The sequence below is a fragment of the Metarhizium brunneum genome, chromosome 3 (genome assembly GCF_013426205.1).
Source record: "Metarhizium brunneum chromosome 3, complete sequence".
NCBI classification, from domain to species: Eukaryota; Fungi; Ascomycota; class Sordariomycetes; order Hypocreales; family Clavicipitaceae; genus Metarhizium; species Metarhizium brunneum.
The window spans coordinates 4,526,370-4,543,672 of record NC_089424.1 but is presented as its reverse complement, the minus strand read 5'-3'; the positions used below and the strand labels follow the sequence as shown (position 1 = coordinate 4,543,672).

The window sequence follows — 17,303 nt, the reverse complement described above, 5'->3', positions numbered from 1 at the left end:
ATTATTATTAGGTCTTAATAGCAGAAGAATATAGGGCAGATAACTTAAATATAAGATTAACTTAAAATATAAAAAAGGGTAAACCTTATAGATATACTATATATATAGGTATTTTAGGTTTTTAGTATAACTTAATATAAATTATAGCTATAAAGTTAATAGGTTTATATAATAATATATAAGGTTTAATTATATAATAATAGCTAAGGCTATTATAAAATAGCCGCGACTAATAAGCTATAATATAGTATTAATTATACTAATATATTTAATATATTATAATATATAAATAGTTTACTTTTTTAATTTTTTATTATTTTTAGCCTAATATAACCTAATATTATTTTATATTTTATACTTATATAATACTAGTATTATATATATAATTTTATTTAACTATAAAGTAAATTAACTATATATTAATATTATTAAAAAAATTAATATAATTTTATAATTTTTAATATATTAAATAAATTTTATAATATAATATAAATTATAATTATTAATTATTAAAAGCTTATATTATTTTATTATTTTTTATATTATATATTTATTAAAGTACTTTAATTATTTAAAATTTAGCTTATTATTAATAAACTTTAAAGTAAATATAATAATTATAATATTATTATAAAGCTTTAATATATAATAAAAAATATTTTAATAAATTATTTTTATAAAAATTAAAAATATAAAAATATATAAGTTATTTATAAAAATAACTTTAATTATAATAATAAACTTTTAATTAATAAGTATATTAAAATATAATATTTTAGGTTATTTAATAATTATTATTTAGCTTTTTTTTATATTAATTTAAAATCTAGTTTTATTTATATTTTAAATATTAAACTTTATAATATTATAATTTATAATATAATTATATAATAATTTAAAGTAAGTAATTATATTTTTAATTATTTTAATATTTTAATAATTAATTTTTTTAAATTTATTATAATAATATAAAATACTTATAATACTTAATAAAATAATTAATTTAATATTAATTAATAATTAATAAGTTATAATATAAAATAAATAAAAATTATTTATATAAAATTAGATTTATTATATTTTTAATAAATATTTTTTAAATAAAAAACTTTATTTTATTTAAGTAATTAATATATTTATATAATATAATTTTTTTAGGTTTTAATAGCTTTATATTATTTATATAATAATTACTTTTAAGTAAAATACTTAAAATTTAATAATTTAATTAATATTATAAAATATTAAATTTTTTAATTACTAGCCTTATAGCAGCTATCCTTTTTGCTGCGAAGGGCTTCTAATCTAGTATTAGTTGCATTGCCCTCTAAGCCTTATTAGCTTTTAACCCCTAAAAGTTATAATAGGCGACTTACTTATATTAGGCTTTATATTAGGTAGCTTAGCACCTTTGCTTATATTATTATGTGTACTTTATATATAATAGTTTATAAATAGCTATAGTAGATATTAGTAAGTACTTATAGGAGATATATATATATAGGGGCAATAACTTATAATTAGTTATATTATTATAGCAGGGTTTTAATAGTAAAAAAGGCAAATAACTTAAATAAAAAGAAATAAAATTAACTTAAAATATAAGTAAAACTATATAAATATATTATATATATAAGTATTTTAAGTTTTTAGTATAATTTAATATAACTTATGTAACGGCTAAGGTTCCCAAGGGATAAACTAGTCGTAGTTTATGTTGGCAGAGCCACTAGGGCAGTCAATCTGAGCAGTTGGGTGTTACGTTGGTAATAGGTCGTAGACCGTAACCAAGTGATCAGAGTCAAAGAGTTGTAAGCGAGGCTTATTCAATGTAATGATCTGTGTTGAAAGCTAAGGAGCTAGAGGCTATCTATGAAGCGAATTTGGGGGTCCCTATATACTACGGTTGCTAGTTATCGCGGAGGTGAGCATCCTCGATGCTCACTTCCAAACACTGGTGAGCGTTGTGCATGCTCACTTATAATAACTGAGCGTCCTTCCCATTGGTCCTGTCGTGCCGACCAATGTTCCGTGGCCCGTCATGCCTGTGCCGCCCGGCGGCTCCATGCAGCCGGCCCATCCTGCAGCCTACGTGCTGGGTCGTAACAACTTATAAGTATAAAATTATTATAATATATAAAATTTACTTTTATAATAATAATAGCTAAAGCTATTATAAAATAGCTTTAGCTAATAACTATAATATAATATTAATTATACTAATATATTTAATATATTATAATATATAAATAATTTATTTTTTTAGTTTTTTATTATTTTTAGCCTAATATAACCTAATATTATTTTAGATTTTATACTTATATAATACTTATATTATATATATAATTTTATTTAATTATAAAGTAAATTAATTATAAATTAATTAAAAAAAAAATTTTTTAATTATAAACTTTTTTTTAATAATTAAATTTACTTTAAAATATTAAATAATTTTATTAATATATTTTTTAATTATTAAATTAAGAAAATTTATTATAATAATTAAAAAATATATAATAAAAGTAATAATTTTAAGAAAATAACTTAGTTTAATAAATAATTTATTTTAATAATTAGTACTTTTTTAAGGGTATAAGCGAAGATAGAACTAAAAGAGTAGGGGCGTGGCACGAGTATAGAGAGGGCTTTATATTAATAGTTAATTCTCTCAATAACTAGCGAATTGAACTATTCAAAAATGCAGTGTGTTTCATAGCTCCACCAAGTCTTAGCCACATCTTATTTAGACAACATCTGAGTCTAAATGCGTTCATCGTTGATTGCGCACTTAGTCTTTGGCTTACGCTTCTACCTCGCCACTCAATGTACTCGTCAATCGGTTCGGGCTCTTCAGGCCGCCATGTCATGCACAGCTCTTTCCCCCCTTCTTTTCCTTTGTCCTTTCCGGAACCGTAAACCCATCCTCTTGCACCTTTCTTTTGCCTTGTGCTCCTCAAGGTCCGATATGGGCACGACGTCGAATTTCAGATCATCCACTGACAACTCGTTTGCTCTATTTTTTTCACGCGCTTCATATGCAGGCGACTGTTGGGCTTCACATCGCCCTTGATCGAGGCGAGTTGTAACATGCCAATTATGGGCCGCCGTCAAATCCATCGGCGGGGATAGCGTCGTTAGTAGGCTTGATAGACCAACACTGGAACAATTTCTTTGAGATCAACAAACCGGCACGACGAATCACAATGCCCTCTTCAATACAGCAGCAGCTTCATCGAGGTGTTGGGATATGTCATGTTGGCGCAAATACTCGTTCGCAAAAAGGCACACTTGCTTCTCCCAATCTCCTGGTGCAATATTTTGGAGAACACCATACTCATCAAAAGCGAATCGAAAGTACAGGCCGTCCGCTTGGAGTCTCTTGAGAACCATGGCCGCTTTTGCAGTCAAATACTTCGCCGCGTCTGGGAATGGCGCGCCATCTGTTCCAATGCAAACAAGACAGGCAATCTCACGCTCGGGGAAGAGGCGGACTGCCTCGTCCAAGATGTGATTGATCAGATCAGCCTCATGGTGGCCCGTTTTGGTGGGCTGCTGGGCAATTTCAGTTGGTCGGGCATATCGACACGGACTCCGACTTGACTCGAACGAGACCCAAAGAAAAACCTTGAGGGCGGCTAGTAGATATCGGGCGATAAGGTGAAATTCCCGTGTGCTGCGTTAATAGCTGAGCCAAGGGCATTTGCAGAACCTCATTGTGTGGTGTGGACTGTCCATGTGTGTCCATGTGCAGCGGCAGAGGACGAGAAAACTATTCGTGCAAATGTTGAATGCTGAATGCTGGAGCCAATTTCACAATCTCCACATTTCGCCCGGAATCTTCATGTAATCTAACTGCTCGATTCTATAACTATTGGAATATTGTGTTCATAATCATGTCGATCGGTAAAGCTAAGGTTGCTTATTGGCGTGGCTTCTTAAAAGATGCTTGCAACCTTCACATAAGTAAAGATGTGGAACTGGGCGAGCAACATAATGCTCTTCCTCTATTTAGCAATTAAAACACTCGAAAATAAATCGCCTAGTTCTAAAAAATTCGTCGTCTGTTAACAATCCTCAATCCGTCTACTACTTGCCCATCTCTAATAAATTCCGTAATCCAGCCACGACTTGAGAGACGCCTTATCCTCCCAAGTCGTCGGAATACGCCGTCACCGTTTGCTTCACCTCAGCTTGGCGAGTTAGAAGGTATCAACGGTATCAGCAGGGAAATCAACATAGCCCTGTCGTCTAACAAATGTCTGCAACCAAGGCCGCTGTTTCCTGTCTTCAGAGAGCTGCCCATATAGCTCGGCATGAGCCGCGCCACTAATATCCTTACTACAGAGCTTGCCAGATGTTCGCCGTTCATCTGCATAATAGAACCTGCCGAATATTGGTATTAAGTCGGTACTGTTCCTGCGTGGCAAAACCTACTCGTAACCCTTGTCTGCAAATGCTGCAGCTGCAGATGCAATCATGTGCGCAGTGGCACTCTGGCCAACACCCAAAGTTAGGAGTCCATCAAATGATGCAAAAGTTATAGCGTTTCCACTGTGTTTTGAACAGTCAGTTCCCATAAGAGCTAGGCTTGTACTAAAACTATTGGAAACTGCTATACATAGCTTTGCGACTTACGTGTAGATAAAAGTGCAAGAAGTGCTAGTAGGTAAGGCTGAAAAAGACGTCAGGGCTTCTTTAATCGCAACAAATACACTGGTGGTATTTATGTTAAGATCCTATTCGAATGTGCCAAGGCCAAGATTAAAAGTATTCTCCTTGTGCGCGAATGAGACCGCACCAGCTGTAACCTAGTCAGAATCCCTGATACGCTCTAAATAGGACATTTTAGACGTACCGTTATAAAAAACTACGCTTGGCTCTCCGTGGAGTTTCCGAACTTGGGTAAAAATATCAACAACTGGCTTGGATTGAGAAAGGTCGCCTTTGATGTGGGATAACAACGGGCTAGCATTCTCAGGGACTTTTCTTAACGTGAGAACGCCTTTGTAGCCTTCAGAAGCAAATTCCCTGGCGACACTAGCTCCAATATTAGGTCCTTCTCCAAGAGTTAGCGCGATTAGTACGTTGGAAGACATGGCTTGAGTCAATTAATCTATTATTGCAAAGCCTATTGTTTAGTTTGTCAAGATTGAGCAGGGAGTTCAAAATTGCTAATTTTATCAATATTTACAAATGTTTTAAAGCCTCAAGGCTTCCAGAAGCTCGGCTTGGGCGCCAAAAGCCGCCAACCCCGTTAACTGAGCAGCATCTCGGAGGAAAGTCCCCATCTTCTGATCGGATGCCATATCTCGAGTAGGGTCTCGGGCTTCACTAGGTCGGCGACGGTCAAGTTGTAGTCGGAGCCGATGCGAGACACCTTGTCCGCATCAATCGGGAAAAGATCAAATGTAGGTCTCTCACACTCTATCTTGGCCTCGTAGACGACAGGGAATCGTTGGAAGAACTTGTTGGTGGCTTCAAGCAGTGCGTTGCCCGACGTGAATGTAGCCACAGTGAACTTTGGATCGTAGAATACCACCCGGTTGAATTGCCCTTCCTTATCACACCCAGCAACATGGAATGTACCTCTGTGTGCATTGCTATCATGGTGGTGTCGGTGCTATTTATGAGTATGCCGATAGCGTCCTCAAATTTCATGTGGCGAATTGGCTTTGACACCTCCGTCGCCAGGTAGCTAGTGTGAAGATCCTCCAAAGATCGTTTGAACATCGCCGCACTCTCCATGTCGGATTCTTTGCTGGGGCAAAGGGCACCCAGCTTGGCGCAAAGCTGGTTAATGGCGAATTCTGACGATGCCAGCGCCACAGACATGGCGTAGACCAAAGCATAACAACGGCCGCCGTCATGCTTGTCAGGAATGGCACGGAGAAGAATATCTTTCGGCATGGGTTTTATAGAACCTCCCATATCTTGGAAAATGCCAGCAACGTCGACGTTCGTTGCCTAAAAAGATTTATTGAATACGTTGTTTCTAGCCAGCTCGATGCGACAGAGCAACGCTCCTTGTTCGGTTTCCGTCAATGTAGTCGACGATCGATCGAACAACTGTACCAGTTCAGATAGTATCATTTCGGGCCCGTATCCCGGGATCTAGACTGATTCGAATGTCTTGTATCCCTTTGAAAACGCGTCATCGTGTGCCAAAAGCGCCCCGAACCGCTGTTCAGACGTGACAAGGGCCGTATAGCTGGGCTTGGAACTGTTACACGGAAAAGGCCCAACAGATTGTGACGCCCAATAAAGGGGCTTTACTGATACAGGACTTATTAATTACATAGCTTAAACACGTGCTTAGGCTAGAATTCTAAGCCTAGGTATTTCTTTTATATATATAAGGTAATTACTTTTTTTTTATAGTAACTTAAAATCTTAAAGACCCTTTAAGATTATTATTAAATTAAGCCCTTTTGCTCTAAGCCTTCTACGTTGAACCCTTGTCACAGGAACGTAATGAGTTGAATTCAATCTTTACTAGTCGACCCCGAGGTATCAAACGTCCCTAGTTTTCCGAGAGGCCTTGAGGGACCAAAGGTCTGTATAATTAGGATGCGACCTCGGGCCTCGTGATGCTTTCTTTGATGTCGTCGATGTAATCGTTGTTGGCCTAACGCCTTTATTAAGGCCTAACCGTGTGACAACCACCAGACTTATAGTCGCTGATGGGGTTCACTGTGCTGTGCGGGGTTCAGAAAATTCAATATCAAAAACTTGAGAGTCAAGTACTCAATGGACTGCAAATATTCGTTTTCCACTTGTCCCCGTAGGCAAAGCGAATAGATAAATACAGGGCGCCAGTGTGATGCTCCAACTCGCATTTTCCCCAAACCATATAAGCTGAGAATTACCGCCAGTGGCTTCCGTCCCGAGAAACAAGAAGAACCGGGAGAAATGTAGTGCTAATCCACAACTGCTTTCTTGTTTTCCTAGATATGGCCGGTTGTCAACTAGGCGACTTTTCACTCACGGCTACAAGAACAGCCAACATTAAAGGCAGTAATAAAGCGGCCCTAGTCTCTCTTAACACCTAGTTTCCCAACACTCCTAAGGCCGTAAATGCCTATCACCCCTGCCGTACACCCCATTCCAAAGTTATACCACCAGCCGGCTTTATAGCCTTGTAGAGACGCCTCCTTGGGATCGAATGCTCCACAGGAAGCTGTTATTTGCTGAGCAATAATTGCGGTTGTAGCGATGCCTACACTCTTGCCGACTTGTGCAGGCATGTTGAAGACACCGCCAGCCAGCGCTTGCATATCTGCAGGAAAAGCATCTGTCAAGACCAGATTAGCGATGGTGTAGATGAGATCTGCACCCAAGGGATTAAGGGCCATGGCCTGGAAGACACCGTGCCAGTACCCTGGGCCATTGATGCGGCACAAGGTTGCTAGAATAACGGGAGCAATGCCGCTGACAAAACAGCCTACCGGCACAGCGACCGAAGGCCTCAGGTACGGAAGGAGGACAGCAATCGCTACATTCATTAAAGCGCCGCAGATGGGAGCCGGTAGAAAGTAAAGAGAGGATTTCATGGTTGAGAAGCCGCGGATATCCTCCAAGTAGAAAGCTGCAAGTTGCTCACTGGCGTTGAGGGCACCCCAAACGAGGAAGACGGTAGCACAAACAGTGGCAAAAGGCACACTCTTCCATAGCGAGTTGGGAATCAATGCCGGTCTGCCGCGATTCTCCTGATGGCGCATCCACAGACTAAACGCTGGCAAAAGCGCCAACGCTAAGCAAAGAAGCACTGCATTGATGGGCTGACGCATGAGTCTTGCTGCATCTGTGCCTGTTGCAATTGCAAGCATATAGGAAAGAAGTGCCAGACTAGCACTAATAAGCAACGCTCCGATCCAATCAATGTCCCCCCTTAGATGAGACATGATTGTTCGGTTTAAACTTGGATCAACACCCGCAGGCAGCGCCCACAGAGCCAATGCCAATACCACGATGTTCAGAATCGCGGCGGTGTAGAATCCCCATCGCCAGCCGATGGTATCGCTGAATATGCCGCCTAGAACAAGACCCAAGCCAAAGCCGACGGCCTGACCGCCGCCCATGGCCGCAAAGGCAGCGCTGCGACTTTTGTGCATGGTAGTTGCGGGAAATGAGCGCGATGCAATGGCGACAGCGCTGGGCAGACATAAAGATGCGGCCACCCCAGCCAGAGCGCGTAGCGCAACAAGTTCCGAAGCCGTGTTGCAAAGGCCGGCCCCTAAGCTGCTGCCGGACTGGAGTAATGCTCCGATGAGAAGGACACGTCGGCTACCCAACACGTCGGCCACAGTAGCACAGATGAGAAGCGTACATCCGCACGCCAAGGCAAATGCGGACGCAGGTCAGAGTTGGAGCTCGGGGGGGATCAGCAGCTCATCGGAGATGACTGGTATGCACACCGTCAAGAAGCCCGCCAAAAGGTTGCTGATTGCGGTTATACAGGTGATACAAGAGATGATGGCAACAGTTCGACCTCGGGATGCATGCAGGCCTGGCGGAGACACTGCATCATTCATCATCAAAGCGAATGATGGGTTCGGGGGCTGCCCTGACTCTGTGACCGTGTGTGTTGTTGTCGACATGTTTAATGACATGGGCCGAGTGTAAATGCCACGTTGTCAATACTGAAAAAGGAAAGCGAAGAGATATAAAGGAGATTCATGGTAGAGGGCGCTAAATGCGTGTTTACTATTGCGCAATCCTACCGGGGCTACTCCTACCATGGTTAGACTCCATTGTGGCGGTGTTTGCAGAACTCGACTTTACTTCAGATATGAGTATATATGTAACCAGTTAACCTCAATACATGTCAACTAGTACCAGACATATCCAGTCTGGTAACATTGAAAGTGGGCATGTGCTGAAAGAAGCACCTAATAACCAAAGGGCACATTGACTTGAAGAATAATTCAAAAGAGGGTTTATTTATCCATTCTAAAGAGTGACATCTCGGTTACTTGTCCAATTGACATTCGTCCGTGAACAAACGTGTAGATAGCGAGTGTAATATTTCCATGATAGGGGACTATCCCCTTTGACCAAAGAGCTAAGCCCAGGGTCTGTTCCAAAGGGAAGACAAGGAAGTAAAGTGGATTTACTCCTTTTCGTTCTGATCCGTCGAGTCCACAATTAGTATCATGCTACCAGCAAGCATCATTCATTTTAGACTATGCCAGCACTTACAGTAGGAAGACAAACTCCAACAAAAAAGTCGCAGGTACAACCTCGTTCGCAACCAGTCTAAAGTGTCGCTTTATTAGCATTCTATTTATTGCTGGGACAATATTCATATCAACAGCACCTACCATAGCGGTGCAAGCGGCTCCACATTTAGCCTGCGCTGCCCCCGATGCGGCGAAGAAAGCCAAGAGGGAAATGGTAAACTTCATATTGGCTACAAGGTGTCGGGTAATGTGACAAGGGTTCAACATGAAGGCTTAGAGCAAAAAGGGCTTAATTTAATAATAATCTTATAGGATATTAAAGGTTCTAAGTTATTATAAAAAAAAAAGAAAAAAGTAACCGCCTTATATATATAAAAAAAACGCTTAGGCTTAAGGTTTTTACCTAGGTATATATTTTAACTGTGTAATTAATAAGTTTTATATTAGCGAAGCCCTTTTATTGGGCTTCACGATCTCTTAGGCCTTTTCCGTGTAACACCGCGTATGACGGTCTAGCGAGTGTAATGATAACTGACTAGGTAATTCTAACGAATACCTAAAGTTGAGGAAGACAGGAAAGAATGAGAAAAGAAGAGCTCGAGAAGCTTTTCTATAGAAGCGAGAGCGCAGCCGAGCCATTCTTGCGCCTAGCCCGTTACACCGCGCAGCTCAGGCCCAAGGGAGTACGATACGGAGTCCCCAAGATTTTCGTTAATCCACGGGATATATTTCTTTCTTTTTAGCGTTTAGATACCTGTAGTAATCGCCTAGCTAGTTGTCAATATACTCGGCTTGGACTATTACAAAACATGTAACTTAGTTGAGGGTTACCAGTGGATGTATTGCAGCTCAGGATTTATGAATAGCGTCGGATAGGGTGGAATAATTAATTTAGCAAGCAGACTCGATGGAATTACTCGCGCGCTATAATATGAAATCTAGCTCCCTACTGTTCTCATATCGCGACAGTACGGGCGTGAGAAAGCATAACAATTGATCCTTAAATTTGTCCTCGATCCTCGGGCATTCTGGTCTTCGGGCAACTGCCATGTAGGGACTAGCCTCTTGGACATTCTTGCCTGATGCCCCTTGTGCCCTTCAGTTAATTCTGTGTCTCTGCGAAATCATACAGCACTGCTATGACGTATCACTAACTACATGGACAAAACGCCCTGTTCAACTTATAATTTATGCTGTGGATAAGTTATACATGATAATGTTAAAAACAGACGGCTTTGTTGGACTCGAATAATGAGAAAAGGGTCTAACGCGCATCATGTCTTCGGCCAGACGTCAGCGTAGTCAGCATGATATTCGGTCTTCTTGCTATGTGGACGCAGTACGCCTATCTTGAGCAGCTGTCAGTTGGCATAACTAGTCTTCCCGGAAGTCAGGAACGGGGATCCTTGACTAAAGATGCTGTTAGCATTCTCTTGTACCAACAAGCTGGTCAACTGCTTTCAGATGCCATCATATTATCATCGCTGGAATGTGTACAAGCCTGCCTCCTTTTGGGCACTTACACCTTGCCGATTGAGGCATCAGGTTCGTCATACATCTACCCCATCTTAGCGCTGAAACTCGCCATCCAGAATGGCATGCACAGACAATATTCCGGCACGAATATGGACGACCGGCGTCAGTATCCAATTTGAATGTAGATGCCAATTTCCCTACGGATTGTGCGTAAACATGGCCTTCGTCTGAACCTACACACAATGCCCAGATGTTAACCACACTGCACCTCAACGAGAAGCTAGACAAGCTATCTCAAGAAATGTACGCTCACTTACGTAGTCATGGCTCCCGTTTGTCCTAGCAACTCCACAAAGCTATTCTCAGAAAATCTCCCAAGGCTGAAATGAACCAAGACCTGGAAAATTGAGTCAAAATGCAGCACAATCCAGAAGACTAGTGGAACTCTCTGCCCAAGGAAATCTCCTGTAAAGAACCTCAGACATCAACAAACATGTCACGAGGCAGGATATATCTGAAACTCAAGTACTGCCTAGTCCGCATGTTCGTCGGCCGGGTCGTCATTCTCCCGCAACTAGGCCAGGGTAACAGCTCCGGCGTCTCTGAATCATCCCCCAAGGAGTCTTCAACCGTATCATTGACACGTAAACGATTGCGTTAAGGCTGCCATGCTAGTCATGGACATGTGCCGTGCTATTCGAAACAGGGTCGGCCTTGGTCTTTCCCGAGCATCATACACAATATCAGGTTCGCTCGGGCAGCTCTTCTCGTTATTACTACACAATGTCTCCAGCAGAGAACATACCGATTCGTCAGTCCTTGCGAGATGGACCGTCAATGCTTAAGGAAATGACATCGGGTAGGGAGTCTGCACACTCTGCGTGAAAGAATGACTATATAGCATTTTCTGTGCCCGAGGAGGGTACACAGGGCCGCAGTATAGATACGGCACCACTTACGACGAATTTCGCAAGATCTGACGCTAATGAATTTTCTCATGACGTGCTGTGCCCGTCTTTGCGCACCCTTTTTCGAGGTAAACGGGGCCCTTGCATCGTTTCCGCAAAACCCAGAGGATCTATCGGATTTCTCTGGAGTGGATTTCGGATCCGGGTAAAATTTCGGAGCAGAGTGAAGTTTTAGGTCACGACACAAGGCTAGGGGGAATTCTTCGAATAACCGCTATTCATCTAGACCTCGACGAAGAGATTAATGTCTCTAAGTACTAGGTACAACGAGGCAAATAACGAGGCGAACTCACAGCTGGCTAGAGCCAGACAAAGACACCTAGTATACGAAATATGGCAGGTAGACACGTACTTGAGGCGTCATCTATAAAAGCCAAGCAATCAACCAGATCGTCCTCAAGGCGGGAACTTTGTAGGATCGCTCAACGAACATTTGGAGGCGGTGGACCTGGACGCCGATCTCTTTCAAGTCGAAGTGTCGAATATTGAGGTTATGATTTCAATGTAACAACACCCTCTCAGATCATACCTTTCTTACAGACATGGATAAACTCCAGAGCTGTCTTCTCGAATACATTCTCGGTGCGCAGCGCTCAGCCTTCCCACTGGACGAGGGCATAGGAAGAGATATCAAGAGACAAGAGTAAACTTGACAACAAGGTCTACATGCGTACGATGTCCTACTAGAGAGAGAGACTAAAGAGTAAGGCATCGATTTGGATGTAGCTGCCTTACTAGGAAGCATCAAATTCTCTAGGCTGACGTTGCTTCGCCAGGGAGTTAATAATAGTCTAATATTGTTCCAAACTGCAAAGTGTTTTCTTACTTTTTGCATAGCCATTGCATGCCAATTATTACAGAGTTCAGATGCAGCAAATTGAGGAGAAAAGCTTGTCATATGTTCAGCTGCGACATAGCAAAGAGTGTCGTTGCAGATAATAAACTGTCTTAATCCCTGGCCTATGACTTCTCGGCGATGCTCTTTTACTTTCTACATTTACAGTCAAGCCTAACTACTCCTATCAAGCTGCGGCTTGCGTAATATATCCATTTTAATTTCTTTGATGTTTGGGAGACTGAAAGACCGTACGTGGCAACCTGCGATTAGTCTCTCACATCAGCGTCCACAGTTTCCAAAGAAGATGTGGGTAGATGTAGCATATAGAGGTGGAAGATAATAAAGGGAACTAAGGACATTGAAGGATAGACACTTGCACAAGGAAGCATATAAGCAACTAGGCTTTTGGCAAATCTAGTTACATGAGTGATAACACAATGGCATAGCTGGCTATGGACCTGGTCCCCCACAATCCATCATTTGTATTTCCAGCGGTCTTGCCAGCAAGTCTTTGCTCTTTGTTCTGCTAACGTGGTCATGACTGAACACGAATTCAGGACGTAGAAACAAAGTGTACCCATGGGTGGCGAGGCGGGCTTCTTTGGCTGCGATTTGGCCATGTGACGTGTGCACCATCCAGCTAACTGGAAGACGCTGAAGATGCAGCTTTGGCGTCGTGGTTTGCAAATTGAATGTCTACATATGTAGGGGAGGTTGTCGCGTCATCGAGTTCATCATCGTCTAGAGCGAACGAAAGCTGACAGGTACGTGATGGTCTATGCAGAGTCCGTAACAGAAGGCAGGTATATGTCAACCTTGAACAAGTCTACATTTTTTCAAATGCAATCATGATAAAACGAGATATATTGGCATTGATCTTCATGCTCTTGTCCAAGCGGATTCTATTGACCTAGACTATACCAGGAAAGCGAGGAAGAAATACCTACTCAAAGAGGTTATGTTAGACACTAACTCGGAGTCTGATGCTTTGGTTGTTGACAGCAAGAAGAATAAACTACCAAGGGTGGCCCGGATACTGACCTTTTCTTCAACATGAAGAGGCTATAAATTGCATGTTGGGCTGCAAGCAATGATGAATTGCGACGCTATTCCGGGCCAAGTCATGTGTTCAAATGAACCACATGTGGTACCTGTTGAGTCAACAACAGCAATTTGCACCGTGGAAAACTAGCTATTTTGGGAGGCTTTTTGGGGCCTCAATTGATAGCCTGTATTAATAATTGATGATGGAAGGTCTGAGTTGATTGATAAAAAATGCCGCAAATTTAACCCTGCAAGCCCCTACGAATGCCTGACGATCATTTCAGCCCTGAACTTTAACCTTCAAACGTTAGCTTGACTTGGTAGTACTTGACTAGATAGGCAAGGGCGATTGCTTGAACAGGCCACGCCGCGAGCCATTATACAAGGCAACAAGGTCGTTGCTGCAATTCATCAATGGCTGCAATCATACGATTCATGCACATGTTCCCGATTTAGCAGGTATGTGACGCGTATGTGGGCTGCATTGACAATGCCCTAGAACAGACGGAACTACGACGGATTCCGCTTTACTTAAAGCACATCTTCACGTGCCTTCTAGACCAGGATTAAATGGGATGTCCAGTAAGTAGATCGTTGGTGTTTGGTAGTGACATGTCGTTGTCTGGTAGATGATACATATATTGCCCTGAGATTGTGTGGTTCGTCCGGCACTGGGACCAAAACAAACAGCAGGTACTTACATAAAAATGGCCGCACAACTGCCATTAGGCCCTCAAGGTGTAATACCTCTCTAGTTGTATATTGTGGGAATGTTGCTATTTTCTGCAAACTAGTCAAGGTGGCAGAGCTGCTTCGTATGGTCTATTGAGGCTTGGGGACTGGGGTGCACATAAAACTCGCAATCGTCCCACAACCCAACGTGCTTACGACACAGCCTGCAAATGCCAAGGTCAAAAATAATCTAGTTCATCGTAGTTGACATTATAACTAGCCTGTCAAGTTGGGTCTTTTGAGAGTTTGTAGAGTATCCTCTGCATTACTGTCACGCAATAATTGTGGCATATCGTACCTTGCTAGATGTCAACCACGCCCGGGCATTTCTATATTTAGAATAGATTTTCTTTTCTTTGTCCTACTAGTATTAGCAAGTAATAACTTCGATATGCCAAGCCCAGCCCTTGTAAGGGAATCCGTGCCTGCTAATTATTGAAAAGAAGACTATCAAATGGGATCTGCAATGGCGTACACTTTGCTTCCCCTGCCCAGTCCAACAAACCTGGCTTAGATGTGACTCCCCAGCATCCTTTTCCGAGGGTGTCCGTGTAAAACCTTGATAGCTACCCATTATGACGCACGGCTACTCGGTATTAGAGACTTGGCCAATGTGCCTTCATTGTAGCAGCCTATTTATACGAAATTAGTTTATGCGTCCTCAGCTTCTTGGTGTCTATTACGCTTTGATATTGCCTCATATTAATATAATCCCAGTCGTTTTCTCAAGTATATAAGGGAGAGATTGCGGCCTCAATTTCTTTCATCACATCATACATACTCACCAAGCTTTCAGAGTTGCATCTGACAGTACCCAACTTTTACACTCAGATTCCATCTTTATTTTCTATATATACATAGGCTTCACAAGGCCTGTACCAGCACCCATGGGGAAATTCATGTTGAGCTTCATCCTGGGCATTGCCCTAGGTGACTGGCTCAGTGTTTTCTCGGCCGCTGCATTCAACCATCACAGGCGAGCTACTACATGTGATTTCAGCAATACCTTTGCTTTGTCAGTGGAAGAGCAGAACCTAAACCAGGAACTTCCAAACTATGGACTGTTCGGTCCAACTTTGATCCAAAAGGCGGGCTTCGTGCCGCAGGTTGACCAGATTTCGAACAACTTCTGTGGTGCCGACTCTTTTGATAAAGCCAAACAAAGCGTCCGGGAGGCAGGCAAATTGCTATTCCGGTTTGCTGTTGGCCGAGCGCAGAACGACAATACTGGTGGAGAGGTTGATCGATACGACGACCGCCCGCTCTACTGGGCTCGTCTGACTCTAACCAAGGCAATCAAACAGTGGAAGTCGGGTTTTGAGATGTCTGATGACGCCCGAAAGGAACTTGTCACTACGTTTGACTTGGCGTCACGCGGCCTGGATTCGGTTAGCTTTCCCACGGGCAACAGTGCCCGCCGCGTAATGGTTGCCGGTTTCGATCCGTTTCAGTTAAATGCGGACATCAGGACCGCCAACCCGTCCGGTGCTATAGCACTACAGCTATCTGGGAAGACATTCAACACTTCAGATGGTCCCATCGTCGTGCATGCAGTGGTCCTACCAGTGCTGTACGGAGAGAATGGCTTTGACGATGGCGTCGTAGAAGCAGCCTTTGGCCCTGCGCTTCAAGACGCAGAGCGGCGTCCAGACGGGATCGTGACCATAAGCCAGGGTCTTCCTGAACAATTCGACATTGAGCGCTGGGCTGGCGGTTGGCGAGGGGGTTTCCCGGACAATAATAACGTGAAATCTACCGGACCGGTTCCCCCAGCAGCGGGCTGGCCGCAGCCAAATATCAACTTTATTGAAACGACGTTACCATACCAGCAGATGCAAGATGCCGCCACTGGGCCTTTCAAGGTCCGTTACAACACGGAATTTTGCGAATGGCCCAAGGGCTCGCCAACTACCGAGCCTTGTATTAGACACGATTCCGGGGTCCCGGCGGCGGATAGCACCCCGGCCGAAGGAGGTGGTGGCGACTACTTATCTAACGAGTCCATGTATAGAGCCAACCGACTGCGCGTCGGTCTTGAGTTGGCCAACGTCCGCGGCGGCCACCTTCACGTTCCCGTCCTTGGCTTTCCTGACGGGAACGCGCCCTCTGACCAAAAGTTTGAGAAAAAGCGGCTAGACATCATCAGCCAGGCCTTGCAACTTGTCGAAGCTGTAGGTAAACCATAGTTATGTGGGCAGCTTCTACTCGAGTGCCGACTGCTATTGTTCACTTGGGCGAGCTCTGGATCTCTCGTCTCCTGTTTGTTTTCTGTGGTGGGATGCTGTGGTGGGATGCAAGGATAGGCTACAGGATATTTGTAAATTTGAATCAAAGTGTTACTGCTATCCTTTACCAGGCAGATGGTGTACTTGATATCGTTTTCGTCGGCTGCTCCTTTCATGCCGTGACTAAATCATGCATTTTTCAAGGCACTACATGAAGAGAGTTCCATGAGTGCTACAGGTTCAGCGCCAAGTAACAGATCCGGGCCCAATACTGCTTTCTATTCCTATAGAACTGTGGTGGAGTTATTTGTACACGCATCAAGTACATATAATGACTTGTTTACACTGAAGTCTGGCGTTATTTATCAGCCCCTTTTCCAGCCAACTATAGGATAGCATGATGTATTACAATCCACGTAAATCTTGGCGGTCATGATTGACAATGCCTGCAGGAAGAAGAAAACGCGAAGGCAGACTCTAACGTCCCTTAGTCTCAAGGTTAGGTACACCACCATGTTAAGCCGTGGTTGATGGCATGAATATACTCATGAGGCCTTTCTACGAGAGTCAACTTGACCCTTTTCAAATTCAAGGGGGGCCTTGGTAGGATCTCTTAAAGAGTGTTTGAAGGCGGTGGACCTGGTGGGGAGGGGTGCTGTAAAGCCCAGGGTGGTAGGGTGATGGTGAGTGAGGCCATTTGAGGACTTACCTACCGCGTATGAGGAATTAGAAAGGGAGAATGTCACTGGGAAAATTGTGCTCAAGATTGCAAAGGACGAGCGAGGAGAGTTCGCAGTGAGTCTTCGCAATGCCAGTGGATTCACCCAATATCGCGTTCACC

At 42.7% G+C, this 17,303-nt stretch overlaps 5 protein-coding genes across 5 annotated transcripts; 2 read left to right on the top strand and 3 right to left on the bottom strand.

The window, feature by feature from the left end:
• Positions 1 to 3,198: 3,198 nt before the first annotated feature.
• On the bottom strand, positions 3,199 to 3,390 carry G6M90_00g066340 (uncharacterized protein; the record flags this gene model as incomplete). Its single annotated transcript, XM_066130820.1, has 1 exon — positions 3,199 to 3,390. The coding sequence occupies one exon, from the start codon at positions 3,388 to 3,390 to the stop codon at positions 3,199 to 3,201; it is 192 nt and encodes a 63-aa protein (XP_065986645.1).
• Positions 3,391 to 5,254: 1,864 nt separating this feature from the next.
• G6M90_00g066330 (uncharacterized protein) lies at positions 5,255 to 5,907 on the bottom strand (the record flags this gene model as incomplete). Its single annotated transcript, XM_014684654.1, has 2 exons — positions 5,255 to 5,518; positions 5,587 to 5,907. 2 exons carry the CDS (start codon positions 5,905 to 5,907, stop codon positions 5,255 to 5,257), a joined length of 585 nt encoding a protein of 194 aa, XP_014540140.1.
• A 1,121-nt stretch (positions 5,908 to 7,028) lies between these two features.
• Positions 7,029 to 8,111, bottom strand: G6M90_00g066320 (uncharacterized protein; the record flags this gene model as incomplete). The annotated part of the gene is made up of 1 exon (XM_014684655.1): positions 7,029 to 8,111. The coding sequence occupies one exon, from the start codon at positions 8,109 to 8,111 to the stop codon at positions 7,029 to 7,031; it is 1,083 nt and encodes a 360-aa protein (XP_014540141.1).
• Positions 8,112 to 10,486: 2,375 nt separating this feature from the next.
• On the top strand, positions 10,487 to 10,834 carry G6M90_00g066310 (uncharacterized protein; the record flags this gene model as incomplete). The annotated part of the gene is made up of 1 exon (XM_014684656.1): positions 10,487 to 10,834. The coding sequence occupies one exon, from the start codon at positions 10,487 to 10,489 to the stop codon at positions 10,832 to 10,834; it is 348 nt and encodes a 115-aa protein (XP_014540142.1).
• Positions 10,835 to 15,124: 4,290 nt separating this feature from the next.
• G6M90_00g066300 (uncharacterized protein) lies at positions 15,125 to 16,423 on the top strand (the record flags this gene model as incomplete). Its single annotated transcript, XM_014684657.1, has 1 exon — positions 15,125 to 16,423. One exon carries the CDS (start codon positions 15,125 to 15,127, stop codon positions 16,421 to 16,423), a length of 1,299 nt encoding a protein of 432 aa, XP_014540143.1.
• Positions 16,424 to 17,303: the final 880 nt, after the last annotated feature.